This window comes from Daucus carota, chromosome 4 (assembly GCF_001625215.2).
Source record: "Daucus carota subsp. sativus chromosome 4, DH1 v3.0, whole genome shotgun sequence".
NCBI classification, from domain to species: domain Eukaryota; kingdom Viridiplantae; phylum Streptophyta; class Magnoliopsida; order Apiales; family Apiaceae; genus Daucus; species Daucus carota.
Genome location: NC_030384.2, coordinates 31,993,236 through 32,017,523, shown reverse-complemented (window position 1 = coordinate 32,017,523; position 24,288 = coordinate 31,993,236). Strand labels below are relative to the sequence as shown.

The following is a 24,288-nucleotide window of genomic DNA, read 5'->3' as shown; positions in this document are numbered from 1 at the left end:
AAAAGAGTCAAATATATTCACGTTTATACTTTGATATATTTTATTATTTAAAATTTTCATTAATTTTAAAAATATCTTGACTTATAAATTGTATTAAAATTATTTTTAATATTTAACAACTAAATTAAAATTTATTTTTGATCTTCAAAAATATTTTACATATTATTTTTTAATGTTAACGATTTTTGAAATAAATTATAATTGAAAATAAAATAAGAATCAGGAAAGGGAAAAGAAATACCTGGTGAGGGTAGGGAATGGATGAGGAGCGATTTGGGTAAACCTAAAACCAAAACAAGGGAAAGGGAATGACAGATTTCATAAAACAAACAACAACAAAAGCAATGAAACGGGTTGTTTCCTTTCTCTTTGTCAGTTACCCCTAATCAAACCGCCCCTAATATATTCAGACTGGTCTCCTCACAGGGTAATTATACTCAGACGTCCCGTTAGAATAGAAATCTCACAATAGAGTGTAGTATAGTTGCACAAGTCTCTCTTGGTACGCTAATATATTCAGACGTCCAGCTAGAATAGAAATCTAAGTGTAGTGTGGTGACACAGGTCTCCCAAGTAGACTAACATATTAAGACGTCCAGCTAGAATAGAAATCTCGCAACAAAATGTAGTGTAGTGGCACAAGTCTCCTAGTACGCTAATATATTCAGACGTCCAGCTAGAATAGAAATCTCTCGCGATAAAGTGTAGTGTGGTGACACAGGTCTCCTAGTAGACTAACATATTAAGACGTCCCGCTAGAATAGAAATCTCGCAACAAAGATCTCCTAACCCTTCTCTGTTATTTCATACACAAATCTCCTGAGCTTTCTCTGTTATGTCATTGTACATAAACACGAACTCAAAATTGATTTATTACATAATAATCGCACATATCGATGATATGTCATGGCTTCCCCTGTTAATCCACAGGACCTTAATTTCATACTGACCCCTCTGCATGGGGCAAGTGTGAGTACCCCATTGACAGACTTAGGCATACTGCTAGCCCTCCGTCGAGTAAATGTCACCATAATCACTATTAAGGACAATGCTGTACGTTACAAGCCATCCATAGACCTCGCCAACGCTACTCACAGGCTTAATATCCGGTTACTGTGTCTGGATCCTCCGGGAGAACAGGCAAGTGAGAAGATGAGAAGAGAAGTACTAGAAAGATTGATGCTAGAGTTGAAGCCGCCTCCTAGCTGCATTGTCTCGAGTAGTACAAGGGGTTATACTAATGATATTGCAGGGAAATTTAGGATTCCATGCTATATTTTTAATGCAAGATCATGCTTTAGTACAATTTGTTCAAGTAAGATTCTGAGTAACAAACTGCATACCACTGGGCTAACAGAGACGTTCTTGGTTCCGGGTATCCCTCACAAAGTTGAGTTGAAAGGGTACCAATCACCATACTACGGTAGATTCTGTAAAGAGAATCAAACAAGGGAGACACAGAAAGGCGAGAATCCGGTAAGGGGGACAGAAAAGTTTAATTTATATCAAGGGATGTTGATAAACAGTTTTGAGGAGATTGAGCCATTGTATTCTGGACCGTTAAAGCAAAAATCTTTGTTTTGGTGCATTGGTCCAGTTTCTTTGTGTCACAAGGAGATTCTACACAAGTCCTGTAGAAGTCTTAAGGCTTCGATTGATGCAGACCACTGTGTAACTTGGCTGGATTCAATGAAGCAAGGTTCTGTCATTTATGCTTGTTTTGGGAGCATGAGTTGTATCCACCCATTTCAATTAGTAGAAATTGGTTTAGGATTAGAATCTTCGAATCAGCCTTTTATTTGGGTAATCAGAGATAATGTTCATTTAGATGTAATAGAAAGATGGTTGGAGACTACCAAATTTGAAAAGAGAGTTGAAGGTAGAGGCCTAGTCATTAGAGGTTGGGCACCACAATTAGTAATACTATCTCATCCCAGCATTGGCGGATTTTTGACTCATTGTGGTTGGAACTCAACGTTAGAAGGTGTATGCGCGGGTGTGCCAATGATCACTTGGCCTTTGTTTGAGGAACAACATTTGAATGAAAAATATGTAACAGATATACTAGGGATTGGTTTGAGTATTTTTGTTGAGGCAAGAGTTAGTTCAGAAGCGGTGATCATAAAGAGGGATCGAGTAAAGGAGGCTATTCGAGAGCTAATGAATGGGGAAAAGGCTGGGGAGATGAGAAGAAGAGCAAGGAAGCTTGGAGAAGTGGCAAACAAGTCTGTAGAGAAAGGTGGATCTTCCTATTCAAACATCACAAAGTTTATTCAAGATGTCGTCAATCTTTTGAAACTAAAACAAACAAATCCGACAGCCTACCAGAACGTTTTTATAAGATCCCCGAGGCCGAGCTAGCTCCAACCACCAGCGGTGCAATACACGGAAGAAAACCAAGTCTTGGCATCCTCTAAATTCCTTGCTTGTGCTTTTATCAATTCACTGAATAGTTCCAGAAATCACTTCTTTTATATTATTACGAGCTTATCAGTTATAATCCTGTATTATTACGAGCTTATTATTTTACCATACTTTCGAAGCATCTTACATCCAACTTTCAGTCTACTTGTACATGTTTCAATGTAATATTCTCTGTTAGCTGGTAGTATCAAATATACGAGAAGGCTTGAGTGAATGTATGACAATTAGTACTCCTTTGTGAATTTATACTTATAAAAAGGATGATCTGTTTCTTGAATTACATAGAAGTCCATAAGAACATTTTGGGAGACAGAAGCCATTTTTCACCATCAATGTATGACAAGTCCATGTAATTAGCTGCTTCAGATTGCTTCATTTGCTTTCCATACGACACCCGTGCTGCTGAATCTGCTCCTGGTCCAAGGCACTCGTACTCCCCAAACATCACAGTCCTACAAAATACATGCATATTTGTCAAACCTACCAATTCTAATCTGATGGCACATAATGCAAATGACTGTGGTGGCTAAATATGCATACTGATCTTTAGAGGGATCTCGCCAATCGTTCCATCCATCAGGAGAGACAACTGAAGACATGTATGTTCTAGCAAACACTACGGTTGCATATCTCCCCCAAGCTCGCCCAAGCCAAACACTTCCGCTCCCACTAATAGTGCAATCCACAAAAGAGAAGCCTGTGTTTTCATTCTCTGAGTTCCTTGCTTGTGCTGTTATCGATCCACTTGTTCCACCATCCACTTCTTTTGCAATCGAATTTATAGTGCAATCCTGAGATTAGGCTCACAGATTATATCGATCTATGGCATCTCCACAAAGTAGCTAGTAAGCTCAATCTAGATTTATACTAAACATTTATATTACCACATAAAGAGATCTAGCATTTCCAAAAATGAAATCTATAGATCCCTGAATGAAACATTCTTTAAAGTAATGCCTGCCCCGATCATCATTAAGGGTGTCCTGTGCTCCATAGAATCCACAGCCGTAAAATGCTGCTTGATCTCCTTCAATTCTAAGTGCCACTGCCTGTGCTCCAACTTCACCTGGATTTGGTGGAGGAGCTGTATTCTTCTCCAGAATTAATAAATTATATTTAAAACCAACAAATTACAAGTATAAAACAATTGATCAAAAGCAAAGATATTCTTGGTTCAAGTACTAATAAAGTAATAATTATAGAGGTACCTTAAAGCTGATATTGTAAGCAATGAAGTTATCTGCATAGACTGAAACCGATGAGCTGCTTGCAGTACCTCCTGTGGAATTTGCAGTATCGTTCCAAATAATGGCGGTGTTAAGGTACCCCTGTCCCTGGATCATCAGATTTATCTTGCTCGAATTCACCAAAACTTTCTCACTGATCCATCCAAACAGAATTCTTAAAAAAATATATAAATTTTTTCCTTCAACAAGTACAAAAACAGACATGTATTCGAATGAAAACCTGTATGTGCCTGAACCGACTAAGATGAGTGTCCTTGTGTTGCTAAAATCAGGAGCCACATCCACAGCCTCCTGTATGCTGCTGAAATTCGCGCAACTTCCCTTTAAGTCCACTGTCAAGACGAGCTTAACGTCGTATTCTGAAATCAGCCTAGACTTCCATTTGGTTTCATCACATGCAAGCGGTGGAGCTAAGGGTAAAAAGATATAGCTAATGAAATCATATGGCTTAAAGCCGATCTCGAGTAATGTGAGCTTGAAATTAGAGATTTTAGTACTTAGTATGTACATGTTACTGGTATGTATGGTGGATAGAAGAGCAATTCCAATAGCTGAAAGCCAGAGAAGTGCAGTTATTCTGGAGTGCATGGTTTATGTATGTGTTGATTGATGAGTGTTCTTCTATGTTGATTGTTGATTATGTACATAATAGGTGAATTTTAAGAATGGAGTGTTGGCGTAGAGGTTAAGAATGTTGCCTTTTTTCTGATAAATGCAATATATTGTGCTGGTACAAAATAATCTTGCTGCTTAAAGTATTCTCAGGTTGGATAGTTGTTACGCTAAGATATGTATGTTTCAGTAGATAGAAAATGAGGGATGGCGGAATCAGCAGGGGGTGATTTAAGAGCTCATTAGGAATTTTCAAGACTACCTCATGCCCATGCTCGACACGGTTTAAATAAATTTTTAAAGATAATTATCAATTAAACCACTTACTTTGTTTTAATGTATTAACGGGAATGCCGACAAATTTTCAATCTTTTTGCATCATCTATTTTAAATTAAATTACATCTTCATAAATTTTACGAAGTTAGAACAAAATAAATAAAATTTCAACTTAAAGTAAAAATAACTAAAATATAACTAGGTTTATAGTTTACACTCACTTATAAGTAATGTTATTCTAGAATTAATAACGACTCTAAAATAAAATATATATGTGCACACAGATGGTTTATCTCTTCTACACTTCAACCAAAGGTACATGGCTTCTTCTGTATATAAACCATCGAGAAATAGAAATTGCAAATTAAGGTGTACTAGGTGATCACCGGTTTAAATAAATTTTTAAAATTTATTATTTATTAGAAGGATAATATTTTTTAATTACATTATCATATTTTTATTATAATTATTTAAATAATTGTTTTTAAATGATATTTAAATTATTGGTATTTAAAAATAAGACTTTCTATATATTAAAATTTGATTTTATTTTAAATTTATTTGATAATAGTATGGGTCCCCGTTCTATGGAGTTCCAAAATAAGGAGTATTGGAGTCCAAAATTATTTAAAAATAATCTATTCATTTTAATTTTAATTTGTTTAGTTTACAATATTTGTAAACATCCGACAATCTGCAGATTATATTCTACGATATAATCGTTGCAATCAAAAAATAAAATAATTATTTAATAAATCACCAAACACTATATATGTTCTAAAATATAACTCATAAGAGCATCTCCAATAGTCTCTTAACTCACTCATAAATATAATATAAAATATTGACTCTTAGTGATTTAATGTGGGTTCAACTCTAACAACACCTTTTATATTCACTCCTTATTTTGTTTTATATTATTAAAAGCAAGTCATGTGCATATAAGTACAAAAGCAAGTGGATGGAGAGAGAATGTGTGCTTCCAAATTTATTATAAAATATTAGTTAGGAGTGGCTAGTAGCTCTTACACTTGAGGAGAGAGAAGAGAAATTTAGGGAATTTAAGAGTGACTAGGAGTCTATTGGAGCATGCAAAACTACACTCCTCATCAAATATCAATTTAAGAGCCACTATAATATTGGAGATGCTCTAAGAGAATAATGATGTTAATGATTGTTGGAGTTGAAAAATGTTAATGATTAATTGATAATTATATTTAAAACTACTTAAAGATGATAAATTATATATCAATTTGAATAGTTAAAAATATTTTTTACGACTAAACTAAAAGTTTGTGACCGGTACTTACTACAGCTTAAATGTGGAATTTATGGAACTTAACTCTAACAATATGTTTTATTTTAGTAAAATCATTATATTGTTTGATGTTTATTTCAGTAGATAGAAAATGAGGGATGGCGGAATCAGTAGGGGGATGATGGCGGAATTTTCAAAACTAACTCATGCCCATGCCCAGCACCGGTTAAATAAATTTTGCAAGGGTTAATTATCACTTGCTTGGTTTTAATATATTAACTGAATCATCAGAAATTTTTCGTCTTATTTGCACCACTATAGTTGTTTAGATATAAATTTTTATTTGTGCTGACATTTCATCTTATTTAAAAAATTTCTGATAAAAACATGTATTTTCAAACCCATTTCATGATATGAATTTATTCTAGAATGATATGTTCTAGGTCAACAAAATCATTATGTTCTTTATGAGATTTAAAGAGGTTAGAAAAATATTATGCAGCTGTCTTGTATTATAGGATCTTTAATCTTTGATAAAATTTGAATATTTAAATATATAATTGTTTTTTTTGACAAATATAGCTTATTAAATTTACAAATGAGTATCTGTCTGCCAAACTCTCGGAATTACTTAAGGTCGAACCCAATATCTATAACTAAATATAATATGTAATGTTAGGTGGAGTTCTTGTAAATATAATTGTTTGACAAATTAATATATCTCACGCATGTTTTAAATTAAACAATTTTAGTGTTAAACTAACTTTATCATTTTTTTGCCAATATCTTATTTCGGTCCTTCGCAATATCGTGAAGGACATAACATGAATTAAATTTTGTGTTAATATGTATTTAATCAATAATATCAATATGGATCTCTTATATATTTGCATTCTAAAACCTGATAGGATTTATATAAAGTTATATTATAAATAAAATTATTTAAATTTTAAAAATTAAAGTGAATAATTTTGTTGACGATATAATTCTGTTCGTGGGATAGTCGTTACATTACAAAATTCCGACAACATAGAAGTCTTTTCATAATTATATAATAAAAATTATTATTAGAGTTATTAATCTTTGATAGAATTTAAATTTTTTTAGATTTATAACTATTTTAGGAGTTTAATAGATGAATTTAACGTCTGGTTAAAGTTCTTGTAGGTATGTCTCAATAATTTGTTGACAAATTAGTATAGAAGTCCAACAGAGTTTTTAAGTTGGATGATTTTAATTAAAAAAAATATATTATCAAAAGGTTTCAACAATATTTTATGTTTCGTTCTTTTACCATATATATGTTGCGACATGAATAATTGTTCGTAGGAATGACCGTGAAATCATAATATACGAATTTTACTTTTATTGTGTTATCACCACATTCTACCTCATTATCAAAGTCTAATAGACTTCACTTAAATTAGATTTTGTATTAATATGAATTTGGCTCATGATATAATATGGACTTTATTTATTTGAAATGATAAAATTTGGGTGCTGATATATGCACACCCTAAATTTATTCATGCACATCCTACATCCTATTATATACCAAAATATCCTTGTTTTTATCATTTCAACAATAGATGGAAGGTGTGCAAACATTTTATTGAGTTCTTCATGAATTATATTATTTGAGTTTTAAAATTTTGAACGAATAGCTTTTTTTGTGATATAATTCGTTGGGTGTGATAGTTGTTAAATTACAAAATTCTAATCAGAAGTCTTTTTTATAATTATATAATAATAATTATTATTAAATAAAAAGAATTATATAATGATAATCAAATTTTGGTACTTTTGTATTTGATACTTCTAAAGTTCAATAAAGGTTTATTAATTGAAACTTGTGACTTATATAATAAAGGGATCGTTGTAAAAATACCCATCTGTAAAATTATTTTTTTTAAAATACTACCATCTTTTTCATTGTTTTTAAAAATACCTTTTCATAAAAAAAAAAATTCAAAAATACGATTTGCAACTTTTGCAACCTCATTTGCAACTTTGGGCGGCGCAGCCGTAAAAGTTGCAAATGAGGTTGCAAAAGTTGCAAATGAGTTTGCAAAAATTGCAAATGAGGTTGCAAAAGTTGCAAATAAAAATGGAAAGTTGCAACTGTTGCAACTGCAATTGCAACTAGTTCAACTGAAAACTGTAAGTTGCAAATGAGGTTGCAAAAGTTGCAAATGAAATTGCAACTGCAGTTGCAACTTCATTTGCAACCTCAGTTGCAACTAAATGCAACTGAAAACTATATATAGTTGTAAATGAGGTTGCAAAAGTTGCAAATGAGGTTGCAACTGCAGTTGCAACTTTTGCAACCTCAGTTGCAACTAAATGCAACTGAAAACTGTAAGTAACAACAGATGTATGGTGTGCCCCTGGCGGGGCCATTAGATTACAATAGAATCAACTGAATGCAACCATATGCAACTGAATACAACCATATGCAACCATATATGCAATTACAAATCCTGATTTCAAGTTCCAGTTTTCAAATGTCATTTTCGACCTCATTTTCGGAATCGATATATATATATATATATATATATATATATATATATATATAACACGGCTGGCGCCGCCTGTAGTTGCAAATGAGGTTGCAAAAGTTGCAAACAGTATTTTTGAAATTTTTTTTATGAAAAGGTATTTTTAAAAATAATTCTGGAAGGTAGTATTTTTGAAAACAATAAAAAAAAGGTAGGTAGTTTTGTAGATTTCCCTATAATAAATGCTCGACTTAAATTGTTGTAATTTTATATCATAGATGATTTAAAAGTTATTAAAATAATAATAAAAACTAAATAGATTATTTATTTTAATGTTGAAATTAGTTTTTATAAAGATATCATAAAAAAGAATAAGTTGATAAAAATGTATAATCATAATATTTAAATTAGTTTCTAACTTATTTGTAACTTTAAGCTAATCCAGGTTTTTATTACGTAAACAAAAAAAATTCAACTTATAGAGTCAAAATAATCAAAATATAGCTAAGTTTGTAGTAACTTATAAGTAATGTTATTCTAGAATTAATAACGACTCTAAACTAATATTCTCTCCGTCCCGATTTTTTTGTCTTATTTGATTTTTGTGGTCAAATTGACCCAACTTTGATTGAAATTTACATATATTAAATAATTGAAAACAATTACAAAAAATATATCATTAGAATCTATATTAAATCTACTTTAAGATGTCTTTTTCAATTTTTAAAATTTATATTAAAATTATTACTTATTACCGGTCAAAATTTGGTCAATTTGATCACAAAAAGTCAAACAAGACAAAAAAAAGTGGGACGGTATGCACATAGATGGTTTATATGGCTTGTTTAAAATATAAACCATCGAATATATAATTTTTACTTTTATAAAAAAAAAAAAGTATTGGCAAAAGTTATCTGTATTATGAGTCAACGTTCGCATATGTACATTTTGCATAATAAGAAATTTTGCAAGGCAACGAGATTCTACTGTACTATACATATCGTTTAGTTCATCAGGATGCAAAAATAAAAACAAAAACAATTTGAAAGAGATCAATAACTCAAACGTTAGAAATCATAATATTACATGCAGATTACATATACAATACAAGCATAATCGAAATGAGATGCATGTTGAAATCAACAATTTATTTGTTCATGCTACCCGGACTCTTTAATTTTGAAGATTTAGAAATGAGCTCTGACAGAAACTGTAACAACATCAAAACACAAAAACTGAAGTTCAAGTTTACAAACCACTCATATATAAAGAAGTGCAGTACTACATATAATCTGCCTTGCCCTTGAGTGATTCCCTGATTCTGCTAAAGAAGTCGAGGGTTCGAAAATTGCCAAAGGATCGAAGTTGCCCTGTCACAGGATCAAGCCTTCCTCATCCGGGGAAATGCATGATTGACAGACATGAGATGAGACACCACTGCCTGCCGCTTCCTCTGCCACTGGCAGGAGTCTCCGACAAGCGAAAACCCCTCGTTACATTGTGGATGGAAGTCTTGAAGAGGTGGTAAGGAGTTCAGTTGTGTTGGTGGTTATATAGGGGAGGAATTGAGTAGCCACTTCTTGAAGAAAACAAGAAGCATGAAAGAATGAGATGGGGAGAAAAAGAGGCATCTTCCAAGGCATATGCCATTGGTGCCTTCACTGTTAGTCCACATCAGATGACAGCCACAAACCCTACTTTTTAAGTGTTTCGATTTACATTTGCCATGCATTATTTATTAAACTCCCTCATTATTATACTTCACAGGTGTAGTTTGTTTACACTGTCTCGTACTCAGTTGGGGGGAGGCCTTATCAGGATCATATTGTATTCTAAAGAATTTGTTATATTTAGATTTTAGCCACATCCGTACGCCCTCTACTCATCTGTAAATAATGAAATTACAAGATGCAGCAACTTGTGTATATAATCAGTAACTTAAATTACTATCATTTCCATTATAGTTTATTAGATCTGTCATAGAGCACCAAGTGAATAGTTTATTAGATTAAAGTCATTCTCATTTCACTTAGGTAAGCCATTTCCCCTACTTTTCTTCAGCCCTTTTCTTCTCTGAGCAAGATTTCATTTTATGGTAGGGCTACTAATAAATCTCCTTTTGCCATGCAAAGTAAGGTTTTGTACAGTTTTTGTTGATTGCGTAATGCTTTTCAAGGACATCATGGTTTTCATGTGTAATGAGAAACCCTTTTGCTTAGTTAAGCAAAAATTGATCCTTTCCTAAGAACAAGGGTCATGAGTCATGACTAATGCTCTTCGGGAAATTACTTGGCCTTTTGGCTTACAGAATATGTTTAGCATCAGTAGAATTATACCTATATTTGTGAAAATTATCAAACCTATTGAGATTGACATTCACTTTTTTAGAAATAGAGTCCTGCAAGCAAGTTAACTAAACCAGATCATATTTTTCGCTCCCAAGAACCTGCTTATCTTTTGATCAAACCCCACTCACCTTCATTATCTGCAGTTTTTGAGATTTGAGGTAGCGTAATTAGACTATATAGACGATACAGGGTAACGCAAATCAGCAGCAGCCAAAGCATAAAGCCATTGTCATAAAGAAATAAACAGAGTAGAAGTCGGCAAGAAAAAGAATGGTAGAGGGCGGTCATGTAGGGAAAAAGTTATTTAAAATTACCTCATAGTATCATAATTAATTAATGTATGGCTATTAGTGATTAGTTAACACTTCCAGCTAGTATTAGCAGTAATGAGAGAGTTATAGATGGATTTAAGTACTAACTAAATAAATTTGACCATTTTAGTCACTAAGCTTATATTATGCCTTAACAGTTCTGACTGACCATATCACATAATGAAGAGGCACTATGTAAAGTTGAGACATCAATCCAGGAAGATCTAGAAGCATATTATTGATTCTAATGGAACCAAGTGCTTTGCTTATCAGATGCTCTGGTATATACTTTAGTACAAAACCATTATTTGTTTATCTTGAAAAACAAAGGAGAGAATATCTGGATCGGAAGCAGGATCAGCATATTCAGGTACAGATGTTCTTCTCCAGAATCATTCAGAGTGGTCTGGCAGTGTGTGTGCACAGGTGTCCATTTAAAATTGTATTTAAATGTCCAAAGAACATCATTATAGTTGTTCTATATAAACCTCACATAACACATTTTTAAAAATAAATTACACTCTGAACAGTCCTTCAATATGTTCTTTCATTTGACATGGTTCTCGTGTGATATGTATATTTGTTCACAATCAGTAACAAAAAGTAAATACTGATGCTTTCATTGAGATTCAAATTCTGATAACATTCACAACGTGTGTAACATGTTTACTTATTTAATGCATGTGTTATCAGTGGCAGAATTATAGGGGGCGGGCAGTCCCGGCTGAACTTCAAAAATCAATAAAACTCAATCAAATTTCTTTTCCAAGCCTTGATTTTGAGGTAAATCGTAGTAGAAAATAATGTTTTTTGCTCCGATTCACTAAAATCTTGGTTCCGCCACTATGTGCCTAGACTCATCTAAAAACTTTATTTTTAGTATAAATAATTTTAAAAAATAAATTACATCAGAAAGGAAAAAATAGCCATTCATGTTCTTGTTACAATTGCTATCTTTGCTGTATATACATGAAGCCTTATTCTTGTTTGTTGTGTGGACATGCCGCAATCATTCATGATATATTTATTTCAAACAATAATATTATCTTAACAAAAAATTAATTAGGATTCATGAACTTTTCCCCTGCTGAGACTTGTGTACTGCTGATTATCTTCTTTAATCTTTATGTACTTCGACGATATGAACTATATGTTGTGGATACAAAGCTTGACAGTAAAGACTTACTTAGGTAGAAAGGCATGGTCTCAGCTCGACCTCTTTCCATTAGTGGATGCTTTGAGCTTCATCACAAGATCCTCGCGCTGAGCCTCCACTTCAGCATATTGCAGACTCATCTGAAAGTAACGATCACGAAGGTCTACTATCTCAATCTCTAAAGATGACTTTGTCCTCTCGTATCTTTCATTTGCAGCCACCTCAGTACCAGATACGGACTTCCTAGGTCCACCTGAATGACTGTGCAGCCCATCAGAGAAAATACTGCACAGATTACAAGCAAAAAATATTAGGCACACATTTTCAAATAGCATTATTTGTAATTGTGTTTTGCTATGTACCTCTGAAGCTGAAGCTTATATCTGTTATTTGCCTCGAGAGCCTCAGCAAGCTCATCCTCAAGTAATTTTACCTTTGCCATAAAATCCTCACTAGCAGTCTGAAGAGTTCCAACAAAATCATAATCACTATCTACCTCAGAATAAATAAATATTGTAAAGGGGTATGAATAAATAAATAGTGCAAAATGTGAACTATGAAAATTGAAGTGATCAATATATTCTTCAGCATTTGTTATCATTTTCTTGTTGAGTAACTGATAAATCTTACTATTATAAATGGAGGTTCTTACATTGTTCTTGCCTGTGCTACTTCGATCCTGTTGTTCTGCCTCCATCAGCTTCACTTGTTCATTACACATTTGAACTCTCTTCAACAATTCTTCCTTTTCAACCTCAATCTGTAGTATTGTCCTCTTATATTGCTTGTTTACTCTCTTCATTCTCCCGAGTTCATTTCTCAGCTCTTCATCCTCTGCTTTTGATGCTTCCTTTGCTATTAGATCATGCTCCATATGCAGAAGCTTTTCTTCCAACGTAGTTCTTTTGTGTTTGCAGTCCTCAAACTCGGACATTACTTTCTGGAAGGTAGAATCTTTTTCTTGAAGGGAGTTAATTTCAGCTTTTAGGTTTTCGTTATCTATAGATAATGAATGCAGTAAAGCTTCCAGCTTTTCCTTCTCACACTTATATTCGTCAAGTTCCTTCTCTAAAGAAATTGAATTGTCCTGACAGTGTGCTAGATTCCGTATCTGACCCTTCAGACCAGCAATTTCGTTTATTAGTTGTTGCCGTTCATATTCAGATACTGTCAGTTTCAGCTCAAGACTATTTACTGATGTCTTGAGTTTTTCTTGACTAGACCTGTAACTTGTTAGTCTCTTTAAGACTATTTCATAGTCGGCATGGCTCTGTTTGGAACGTGCAAGCTCAGAAATCAGATCTTGAACCCTGGCTTCATATTCTGTTTGGATTCTATCAAGCTCGTCTTCTGTCACTTTGGCTCTGGAAATCACTTCTTGAAGAACGCAATTCAACTTTTCTTTGTCAGATTGTAACTTGGTAACTTCATTTACAGCTTCAGAAGCTATTTTATCTCTTTCATCATTGGTAGCAGAAATTTGGTTAATAAGGTTTTCCACCTCGCTTTGGAGGTTCCCAACTTCAGCTGTCTTTTCCATGTACATCTGATTTAGCAAGGTTTCTCCCATGATAAGTTTCTTCTTTTGTTCCCCGTTTTCTTGAAGAAGTACATCTAGTTCAGAGGTCAGGCTTTTCTCCTTTACTGCAAATTCTTCTAGGATAGAAGAAAGTTCTGCTTCTAGACTTTCAGTCTTTTGGGAGGAGTTGGACAAATGTTCCTGTGATTCCCTCAAACTGGTTTCCAGGAAAGTACATCGCTCGTGCAAGTCCTTGATTTTCTTCCTCGATTCTTCATTTATTTCCTGAAGCTTATTGCATTTCTTAGAGAGATCCATGGCAGATTTCTGTGACTTCTGATTAGTCATTTTCTGGTACTCACTTTCTTCTTGGGCTTCTGATAGCTTGTTTTCCATGTCCTGTAATTTCTCTTGTTGAACCATCTTTTCTGCCTCCATCTCCACTGTCAATCTTCTGATCTCATCTTGCAGACCTATTGCAACAGACTTGGAATTCTCATTCAAGTCCGATATTTGCTTCTTCAGATCTTCATTTATTTTCTGAAGAGTGCTGCAGCTCTCAGAGAGATTTAGAGTAGATGCTTGTAGCTTTCGATTAGACATTTTCTGATATCCACACTCCTGTTCAGCTTCAGACAGTCGATTCTCCATATCCTGCAATTTCTTTTGCAGAGCATTGTTTAGTGTCTCCATCTCTACTGTCGTTCTTCTGATTTCATCTTGAATGCTAATTGTGAAAGATTTGGAATTCTCATGCAAGTCCATGTTTTGGTTTCGTAATTCATCATTCAATTTGTGAAGTGTACTGCACCTCTGCGATAAATTCTCACCAGATGCTTGTGACTTCTGATAAGCTATTTTCAGGTACTCACACTCTTCTTGAAATTCAGATTGTCGCTTTTGCATATCTTGTAACTTCTCTTGCAGAATGTTGTTTTCTGTATCCATTTCCAATGTCAATCTTATGACCTCATCTTGAAGTTTCATCACAACAAATTTGGAATTCTCGTGCAACTCCAAATTTTGCTTCCTCAAGTCTTCATTTAGTTTCTGAAGCGTACTGCAATTCTTCGTCAAACTCTCAACAGATGTTTGTGACTTCTGATAAACTATTTTCTGAAATTCATACTCCTCTTGAGCTTTTCGCAGTTGATTTTCCAAATCCTGTGAATTCTCTTTCAGAAAAGTCTTTTGTCCCTCCATCTTTTCTGTCAAAGTTCTGATCTCATTTTGATGGCTGATTGTCACAGATTTGGAATTCTCATAAAACTCTAGATTTTGCTTCCTCAGTTCTTCATTCATTTTCTGAAGAGTACTGCAGGTCTCAGCTAAACTTTGCCCTGATGCTTGTGACTTCTGATAAGCTATTTTTCGGTATTCACACTCCTCTTGAGCTTCTGATAATCTAGTTTCAATATTCTTTAGTTCTGCTTGCTGAATAGATTTATCCTTCTCAATGTCAAATCTCAATCTTCTGATATCATCTTGGAGAGCGGTTGCAACCGATTTAGAATTCTCTAGCTCCAGTTGACTAGATTTATTTGTATCCTTGACAATCTTCAGTTGTGCTTCCAAACCAGATATGCATTCTGTCAATTTCACATTTTCTTCCTCTACTTTGAGTAGATGGAGTTGCAGTTCTTCTTTTCCAGCCTCATGTTCTGATATTTCTCTTTGAAGATTCCTGTTAGCAGTAACATGTGAAGCTACACTGCTTCTAAGTGCAATAAGATCAGTTTGTAGATCATCCAAGCATTTCGAATTCATGTTACTTTCACTTACTACAATGTCCATGTTCTCTTGCAATAGGTCCCTTTCCTTCTTCATACCCGAAACCTGATTGTTTAGTTCTATCTGACCTTGTTCTAACAGATTTATCTGCTCTTCCTTTGACAGAATATCAGATTCCAGTAGCTGTACCTCAGATGACTGTTTAGCCAATTCCACTTGTAGCTCCGTGAGTTTAGCCTGTAGCACAATGTTTGAATTCCCAAGTTCTTGATTCTTTAGACTGAGGAGCACCATCTGATGTTTAGCTTCTGCAATAGTTTTCTCTTTCGTGTTCATCTCAAGGGCACTACTCTTTAGAACTTCTTCGCACTTACTGATTTTAGCTTCTAGTACTTTGTTTACCTCTACAAAGAAGCTGCAAAGAGATTCAACCCAACCTTTCGAAGCTACAGGGTGGTTTCTGTTTACCAAATCACTATAATGAGATTCACACTCGTCATTTACCTCAAAAGGAATGGTATACCATGACCTCTTTATGTTGTAAAAGGTCAAGTCAATCTGCTTTAGAAGTTCAGTAGACGTTATAGAATTGTCCAGTTGAGCTTCTTCGCTCACTTTCTCCAGTTCCTTTTGCTTGCACAGGAGGGATAAATTTTCACTGGTTAGCTCACTACAGTTAATTTCTAGCTCCTGCATCATCTCTTTTAACTCTTTGATTTCATTGATCAAGTCCATGCTGCTTCCGCTACTGCACTCCAATTTCTCTTTTTCTATCACTGCAAGAGACTCTGTCAGGTTTGCACTTAATTTGACCACATCTTCTTCAGCAACAGATAGTTTTTGTCTATATTCTTGCTCAATATCCAATAGGGACTGCTCATATGATCTTCGCTCATTTTCCAATTCACTATTTTTGGCTTCCAGGTCTTGTTCAAGCGATTGAACGTTAACAAGTAGCCTTTTCTCCGATTCCTGCAACTGCTGCAATTGAAGTGAGAAGATCCTGTTTTCTTCTAAATGTCCTTCAATTGAACCTTCTAATTCAGTGAATCTCAGCTGTTGCTTGGACAGATGCTCAATTTCAACTTTCTGTTTCTCTATGATCTCTTCCAACTCTTGAAGAACAGAAAGCAATTCAATATTTGACTCTTGACTCATATCTAATTGCACAGCCAAATGAGTATTCTCTTCTTTCTGGTACTTCAACTCTTTTTCCAGTTCCTTTCGTCCTTGAATAACATCTTCCAAGTCACTTGTTGCGCGCTTGGAGGTTGTTTTTTTCAGAACTACTTCCTCCAGCAATAACTTTAACTGATCTATTTCTTTCTTCATTCCATCTTGAACTTTGTGCGATGTCAAAAGCTCCATCTCCAAATTGGTTTGTTTTTTGGACTGAGAATGAAATTGCTCATTTAATATATCCAGATCAAGTGTTAGCTTTTGGGAGTTTCTTTCCCACATCTTAGCTTCATTACGAAGTTCTTCTATAGTATCTTCTGCAGCTTCCAGAAGATTTCTGGAGGAGCCAGCATTTGTCAGAGATGCCGTGCCTAGAGGAACTGAAGAACTTTGTCCAAGCTCTTCTTCATAATTTTGAGATTCATCTACTGAATGAGTGAGCCGAGAATTTAAGGATGACTGATATGATCCAAAATAGTCATCAGCAGGGTACATGCCTTCAGGTAATCTATTTCCAGACCTGGCCTCAACTTGTCTTCCGACCATATTGTACCGGACACTACTGGAATCATTTGGTGAGAGGTTCCCCTCCCTCATAGAACCCTCTTCAGAGACGAAGCTATGATGTGAACCAGATGCCAGGTAACTTGTTTCCTGCATTAGTACAGTAAGGTAGTTAATCATAATAGTAATGTCATAGAAGATTACATATGTTTTCTTTATGCCAGATGTCCTAATATGATGTACAAGCATATATAGCTAGACTATTGTCAACTGATGCAGAACTCATTGTGAGTTAAACAATGGATAAACATATGTAAAAGGATAAAGACTACTGCATATCATCTGAAGCAAAAAAGAATAAATTCTACTCTTACTGTGCTCCCCAAGTTTTCTGGATGCGAGGTAAAGCCCAAATCTTGACTTGACTGAGACCTGAGGCTTCTTTCATTTGAATTGTTTACACTGTCGGTATGATCTTCCACACGAGCTTCAACATCTGAATTTGAGTATTTTGACCCTTGATCCCTGAGAAAGTGTGACAAATATCTTTAGCATGGCATGTAACACAAAAAACAAAAAAAAAAATTACTTGATACCACAAAATCGTATTCTACAGCAAACCTGACTTCTGTTCTTGGTGTTAGGCATTGAATTTGAACCTGTAAACAGATGGAGAGTCAGAACAGAGTTAGAACAGGCCTTCACACACAGCAACACCTTCATACTAGAGGCATTCAACTAAGACCTGCTTTTGCACCAGTTTCATAATATAATCTTGGCAATGTACAAATTATAAAGTGAAGCCTATATCTGTCCCACTGTGATCCTAAATGAAGTTCTGATTCTTAAGTACTATGATGGATTGATAAGTCATCAATTACTCTATGTAATGATTTGCTATCAGAAATAGCAGATTACCTGTAGAATGGTGCCGTAAATGCATTTTTTGAGTGGCAATGAAACTGGAGAAAACGCTTTTGAACGCTTATAACTTGCCATATTGACAACAGATTCGCCAAGGATGCCAGACCTAGCAGATCCCTACCAGAGCCAAGAAATAATGTATTTGCACTTAGTAACGCTAAAACAGTTACAAAAAATTGTATGGTTCGTCATAATCAGTGCTGACATACCATGGAAATGACAAGCTTTAAGAGTATCTCCTCAAGCTCATTCGAAGAATCATCCTGTGGAATCCACAAGGATTCTGACAAAGTATCCGTCCATTGACAGGTACCATTGCGAACTGGTGCTTTGTTCGACTTTGCAATTGTTTTTCCAGTCTCCACAGATATAATAGACACTATAAGCTTGTCCCATCCTTCTGGTACCTGTTACCATTAAACCGTGACACGAGGTGAAATACTACAATAAAATCAAAAAAACGCTAGAAAAATTTTCATTCCAACACTTCTTTAAGGACCTGCAGGGCTTGAAAATTGGAGAAGCTAAAATCAAACTTCTCTCCAGACTTGGTAGTAGAAGTAGCAGCTAAGTTCTTGTTCTGCCTCTTTAACTTGAACATCCTTCTATTTTCTTCAGCTTCCTCTGCTGCGCTGCATGAATATTTTTACTAATTCACAGCACAGAGGTCTAGCAGTGGTACTATCGTCCGTGCCAGCCAATTCACCATCAACAACTTTGAAAACAGTAACAAAAATTGTCCTCCAGTGAGGGATACAAAGAAGAAATAGAATGACTGTTTGATAGCTGTTGGTATTTGCATCCTAGTCGTATATTTCTCTTAACATTTTCTTTTGGCGGAGAGAAAGGGACAAATCTTTCGAACAATAAATTAAATATTATGAGTGTTTATATTTCAATGTCTATACCAGATACCAGAATTTGCTGTCAAATATAAGACGACAACTTTTAAATTTATTTACACCTGGAAAAGAACTTTGAACAAGTGAGAATTTTGACAATGCAGGATGATATGGCGATACAAACAAACATAATGAATACATAGGATAGGAGTATTATATTATAACTCCTATTGTAGCAATTGTGCTGTCTTGCCGTTTCTGGGCGATGCCGCCTATAATTTTCTGAAAATACTTTACACTTTTGTGGATTGCTCTTGAAACCCTGATAAGCCATGAAAATTCTAAAGCTAACACTGATTAAATAAACAAAATTAATCGAATTATCTTGCGTGATTAATTAAGTTGAAGAGATAATGGATCATCAACATGATCTGCACCGGTGTAAACAAAGCCATATTGCACTTAAACTAGTCATTTGACTAATAGTTTTATATTTCTAATACTCAGAACCTGGTTTCCCAGACCTTCCGCAAATTTATCTAACTCTGTAGTTTACGTACATTATAACCTCTATCAAAAATTCTCCCCAAAGTTTTCATATACCACAAAGTTTTCATAGAAGAACTTGCTGATTTTATTTGTTAGTTTGGACACTTTGTTTCAGGGGATGTAAATTAATATGCATTGATTCATTTATGCAGCATTTCAGAAACTTTAGATCCCTAGTTTCAATTTCATGTAGGAGGCTGTTAAAAGGATTCAGTGAAAAATTGCAGCTACTAACTATTAGCATTCTATTTGAATCTTAGAAGAACTTAAACATATATGTATTCAACAAATCTGGATCTCAGACTTTGATTCGATATGAAACTATTGATGTGCTACATTGAATAAATATCGACAAAATGGAACAATACAACTTCTGTTATATAATACAAGAACGTTATTTGCTATTGTACAATTCAAACGTGTATAAGTGTAAAAGAATGAATATTGAAGGTGAAGAATTAACTTATGAGGGGATCTCCATGTCGCGACTTGTCTTTTCTTCCTAATAAACCTGAAAGAATACAGTGCATAGCTCCAGCGAGAAAAAAGCTAAAGAACCAAGCATTGTTGTAAATGACCATATATGGACCAGGAACCGCGGTTAGAACTCCCGCCTTCTCTAAGAATCCTGGAATCACTGGTAAAATTCCAATGACTAACGAAGCAAGTGCTGATATATTGAATCCGCCGCTGTAATAGTATTCCCCTTGAGTATTTAATGTGTACATGTCCTTGATACTCAGCTTTGCACCCTTTAAAAGATAGTAATCTGCTAGAATTATTCCTCCAATAGGCCCCAACAATGCAGAATATCCAACTAGCCATGTGTACACAAAACTTTCACTTGATTTAAGGAGCCTCCAGGGCTGAAATGCAATTCCAAGCAATGCTGTTAAAAGTACGCCTTTTCTGAAGGTGAAAATGGATGGACTGAGATTGACTAGTGCATTGGCTGGAGCAACCACATTTGCTGCTATATTTGTTGTAATTGTAGCCAGACTGATTCCAAGAATGGCAAGAATTGTTGTCGTGAATCCGCCAATTTGTCCAAGAAGCTCAATTGGACTTGAAATTATGCGTCCGAAAATGACTTGAGTGGAAGATGTTACTGCTAGGCCAACAAAGGTGAATGCACCCATGAACAGAGGAAGGCCAACCTGGCCAATTATCTGATCTTTCTGACTCTTGGCGTATCGCGTAAAATCTGGAATATTAAGTGCCAGAGTTGCCCAGAAACTTATGTTTGCGGTTAAAGATGGGAAGAACAAGGACCAAAACTCAGAAGAAGACAGCCTAGAAGACATGGACAACATGTGACCAAAGCCACCAGCATTAACATAAGCCCATATGACCAGTGCAGATGTGAGTACAATCAAAATCGGAGCAGCGTATTTTTCAAGAACTCTGATTCCTTCCATTCCTTTCCACACAATAGTCAATTGAGCTAGCCAAAATGCAATAAAACAAGCAAATTCAAGTGGAGAAGTTCCAAGCCATGGTAAAGACTGAGACAAGCCAGAGTTTTTCACACTTTCTGGCAAAAGCAAGAAAATGGCTTCTCCACCAATCCATGTTTCAATGCCATACCATCCACAGCCAACCAAAGCTCTAAGCAAAGTGGGAATGTGGGCACCCCTGATCCCAAAAGATGTTCTTGCCAGCACAGGGAAAGATATGCCATATCGCGTGCCAACGTCTCCTGTAAGGACTAATGGGATCAACAAGATTATGTTTGCAGTCACAACTGTTGCAATTCCTTGCCACCAAGCCATTCCAAGATCAACAAGACTACCAGCAAGATAGTAAGTTGGGACTCCAACAACTAGTCCAATCCAAAGACTAGCCATTTCCCACCCTGAAAAAGTCCTTTGATCTGACGTTGTTGGCCTGAGATCATCATTTGTGAGAGTTGGGTCAGGTTCAGGATCATCAAACAGAGGAGTGGGTTTGGATGAATTTGATGACATGGGTGAGATGAAATGAGGCTTCTGATATAGGAAATGGTGTGTGTGGTTGACTGATAGCTTGGGAGTCAAGATGTTTGGGAGAAGAGATGTGTAAGAAAGATGGGAATGAGAGTTGGGTGCAGAAGCAAAAGCATGGTGGGGATGGGGATGATGGAGATGGAGGGTGAAACATTTGGACACCATGGCTGGCTAAACAAAAAAGATTCAGATTGAGAGTGGGATCAGTTTTGAGCCAAGTAGATACCTTTTGAGTGGAGGATATATACACACATATGACAAGTTAATTAAATTTCTTGTGTGGAATCCTAGTGAATATGTGTGAGAGAGAGCTGAAGGTTTGGTGGCTTACTTTTCTTCGGTGAGAGCGGAAAACTTAAAATAAATCAAGGAGCGAAGAAGTGTTTACTTGCCAATTACCCCCTCCATCATATTAAGAAGTATTTAATCATAGTTCTTTTTTCCATCTCTGCTCGTATTTATTGGGTTGACTTTTGATTATATTAGCTAGTTGATATATTAAAAATGATAAATAAGAGAGGGTAAAGTTGAAAAATTGTTGATAAATGTGCATTGAAAAGAGAAAGCCTCAACTATTTTGGGATGAAAAATTTTCTGAAAGGATGATCTAATTTGGGATGGAAGGAGTATATATTAGGGCTGGCAATTTCAGACACGACCCAATAACCCGACACGAATTCGACCCGTAAAGTACGAATTCGGGTTAGGGTATTTCGGGTTCGGGTCGATTTCGGGTTGATTCAAAACTGACCCGAAAAAATCGGGTCATTTTCGGGTCGGGTTCGGGTAACCCGAAATCAACCCGCATACATACATATATATTATATATTTAAGAGTTACAGTAATATTTAATATACAAAACCCTCAGTAGTCAGGACACTTGCTCTGTTGCTCATAATACTTCTTTCTTAGTGCTAAGTAGTAAGTCACGGCCGCCTCTCTTGGTATCAACCCTAAATCTCTGAATCTCTCAACCCTGAATCTCTCGCTCTCGTTCTCTTCTTTTAGCCTCCACATCAAAAACTCTCTCTTTTCGAATCTTCAACTTCTCAATCTCCTCCCCCTCTCACTCCAATTCGAATCTCTCACTCCCCTCTTAACTAGATTCGTATTGGATTTACTTTTTCAATTTCGAAATGGGTAAGTTTATCTCATTTCGGTTCGAACAATCACTCGCCCTCTCAGTTTGTGAAGTGTATGAACTAAATATGCAGTTTGTTTGTGTATCCTGAGCTTGATGATTTTTTTAAGAGATCTGTGTACATGCTGAAATTGATTAAATTTGGAGAGCTTCGGGTCATTTCGGGTCGTGTCGGGTAACCCGAAATTATATCGGGTCGTGTTCGGGTTACATATCTGTACCCATTAAATTTTCGGGTCGGGTTCGGGTTGGGTTAAAAATACTACCCGAGAATGCTGACCCGACACGAACCCGACCCACTACCCGAAATTGACAGCCCTAGTATATATTGAGTATATTGCACTTTGTAACCCCAGGTTTTGGCTCATTAGTAAATCAGATCTCACACTTTGAAACATGACAGTTTGTAACCCTAAGTTTTATTTAGCTTTCGGTTTGTAACCCTGACCCACACATCCGTTAAAAACAGCCGTTAACTTTAACTATTTGAGAAGTAACAGTGCGTATATTAGTTTATAACAGCTACCTTACCCCCTGTGACCCCTCAAAATTTATGTATTATATTTTGAAATTATTTCTGAGCACACACAATTATGTAAAAAAATTTAAAACCTTTTTTAAAATATGTATTTTAAAATTTTAAAATAAGTTACATCGTTTATGTAATAATAAATAAATTTTCAGATTATAAATCTAAATATATATATTTTAAAATTTATTTTAAATTGATTTACATTGTTGTGTATGTTCAGAAATAATTTCAAAATAAAATACATAAATTTTGAGGGGTCACATGGGGTAAAGTAGCTGTTAGAAACTAATGTACACACGGTTACCTCTCAAACAGTTAAAGTTAACGGTTGTTTTTAACGGATGTGTGGGTCAGGGTTACAAACCGAAAGTTAAATAAAATTTAGAGTTACAAGCTGCCACGTTTCAAAGTGTGGGGTTTGATTTGCTAATGAGCCCAGGGTTACAAAATGCAATATATCTTTATCTTTATATATTTAATAAAATTTAGTAAACTATTAGTTATATTCACATTTTTTTTTATTCTATTTTTTCTTAATTTTAGTAACACACGCCATATATACGCACTCCCCGGAACGGAGAGCAGAGGCGGTCTGGATCCATGATCCATTGCAGAAACGTGTGAAGTTCCATTGAAATGGAAAGGAAAGATTATTTAAGTGAAGAAATCTAAGGTTGACCTTAAGCTTAAACCATGTGGAATTTGAATAATAGAACAAGGTATCGGGATCGCAAAACTATTATTGACATGACAGATTAATATAGTCGAATTTCTTCGAGTGCAAAGGAAACCAGGCGTCCAGGGCCTTCAGGCCTACAAAAGAAAAAATAAAAGTAGTACGGGCCTGGATCCAAGAACTTGTGGGCCTCGTTCATAAGTTTTCTTTTAACAATTTCACGTTCGGGTCATGCCTAAAGAATCTCCAACCATGAAGACCTCTAACTAAAATGTGAGTTAATATATCAAAAATAAAAAAAGCCAACCTCTTGAAAACTCACAGTCTAATTATATCTTGTTATTGTCTATTATTTTAGCCAACCTCCTATGGATGACTATATTTGTCGAACCTGTACATTTCTGTAAGAAATTTGCAGGAAGATGGCACATCACTTATTACCATATTAAACTGATATATTCTATTATAACAATTTAAAATATTAATAACATACTAATCCTAAATTATAACCAATACCATTGAAGCACAATGTCTTACAAGTTCAGCAAATTTTACATAATGTCTTGTAGATGCAA

The 24,288-nt window shown here is 35.0% G+C and overlaps 4 protein-coding genes and 1 long non-coding RNA gene across 7 annotated transcripts; 2 read left to right on the top strand and 3 right to left on the bottom strand.

Moving 5' to 3' along the window:
• Positions 1-906: 906 nt before the first annotated feature.
• LOC108217244 (UDP-glycosyltransferase 73C4) lies at positions 907-2,381 on the top strand. The gene has a single exon (XM_017390082.2). The coding sequence runs from the start codon at positions 907-909 to the stop codon at positions 2,359-2,361; it is 1,455 nt and encodes a 484-aa protein (XP_017245571.1). The 3' UTR covers positions 2,362-2,381.
• Positions 2,382-2,640: 259 nt separating this feature from the next.
• Positions 2,641-4,407, bottom strand: LOC108217994 (probable pectinesterase 15). Of its 2 annotated transcripts, none has more exons than XM_017390914.2 (5): positions 3,892-4,407; positions 3,633-3,804; positions 3,309-3,518; positions 2,965-3,215; positions 2,641-2,876 (listed from the first exon to the last, which is right to left on the bottom strand). In XM_017390914.2, the coding sequence occupies exons 1-5, from the start codon at positions 4,257-4,259 to the stop codon at positions 2,702-2,704; spliced, it is 1,176 nt and encodes a 391-aa protein (XP_017246403.1). In that variant the 5' UTR covers positions 4,260-4,407; the 3' UTR covers positions 2,641-2,701. The 2 variants fall into 2 exon arrangements, with proteins under 2 accessions (XP_017246403.1, XP_017246404.1); XM_017390915.2 differs by having other exon boundaries at positions 3,309-3,515; positions 3,892-4,400.
• Positions 4,408-9,357: 4,950 nt separating this feature from the next.
• Positions 9,358-18,619, bottom strand: LOC108217243 (uncharacterized). The gene is made up of 9 exons (XM_064092569.1): positions 18,488-18,619; positions 18,198-18,395; positions 17,983-18,105; positions 17,686-17,723; positions 17,439-17,589; positions 12,784-17,214; positions 12,494-12,591; positions 12,162-12,416; positions 9,358-10,801 (listed from the first exon to the last, which is right to left on the bottom strand). The coding sequence occupies exons 1-8, from the start codon at positions 18,587-18,589 to the stop codon at positions 12,182-12,184; spliced, it is 5,376 nt and encodes a 1,791-aa protein (XP_063948639.1). The 5' UTR covers positions 18,590-18,619; the 3' UTR covers positions 9,358-10,801; positions 12,162-12,181.
• Positions 10,962-18,879, top strand: LOC135152389 (uncharacterized). Of its 2 annotated transcripts, none has more exons than XR_010291482.1 (4): positions 10,962-11,345; positions 12,166-14,514; positions 15,547-16,176; positions 16,306-18,879. It is a non-coding gene; the product is annotated as an uncharacterized LOC135152389 (long non-coding RNA). The 2 variants fall into 2 exon arrangements; XR_010291483.1 differs by lacking the exon at positions 10,962-11,345 and having other exon boundaries at positions 14,384-14,514; positions 15,547-15,928; positions 16,024-16,176.
• Positions 18,880-19,642: 763 nt separating this feature from the next.
• Positions 19,643-21,734, bottom strand: LOC108216335 (purine-uracil permease NCS1). The gene has a single exon (XM_017389075.2). It carries the CDS (start codon positions 21,527-21,529, stop codon positions 19,838-19,840), a length of 1,692 nt encoding a protein of 563 aa, XP_017244564.1. The 5' UTR covers positions 21,530-21,734; the 3' UTR covers positions 19,643-19,837.
• Positions 21,735-24,288: the final 2,554 nt, after the last annotated feature.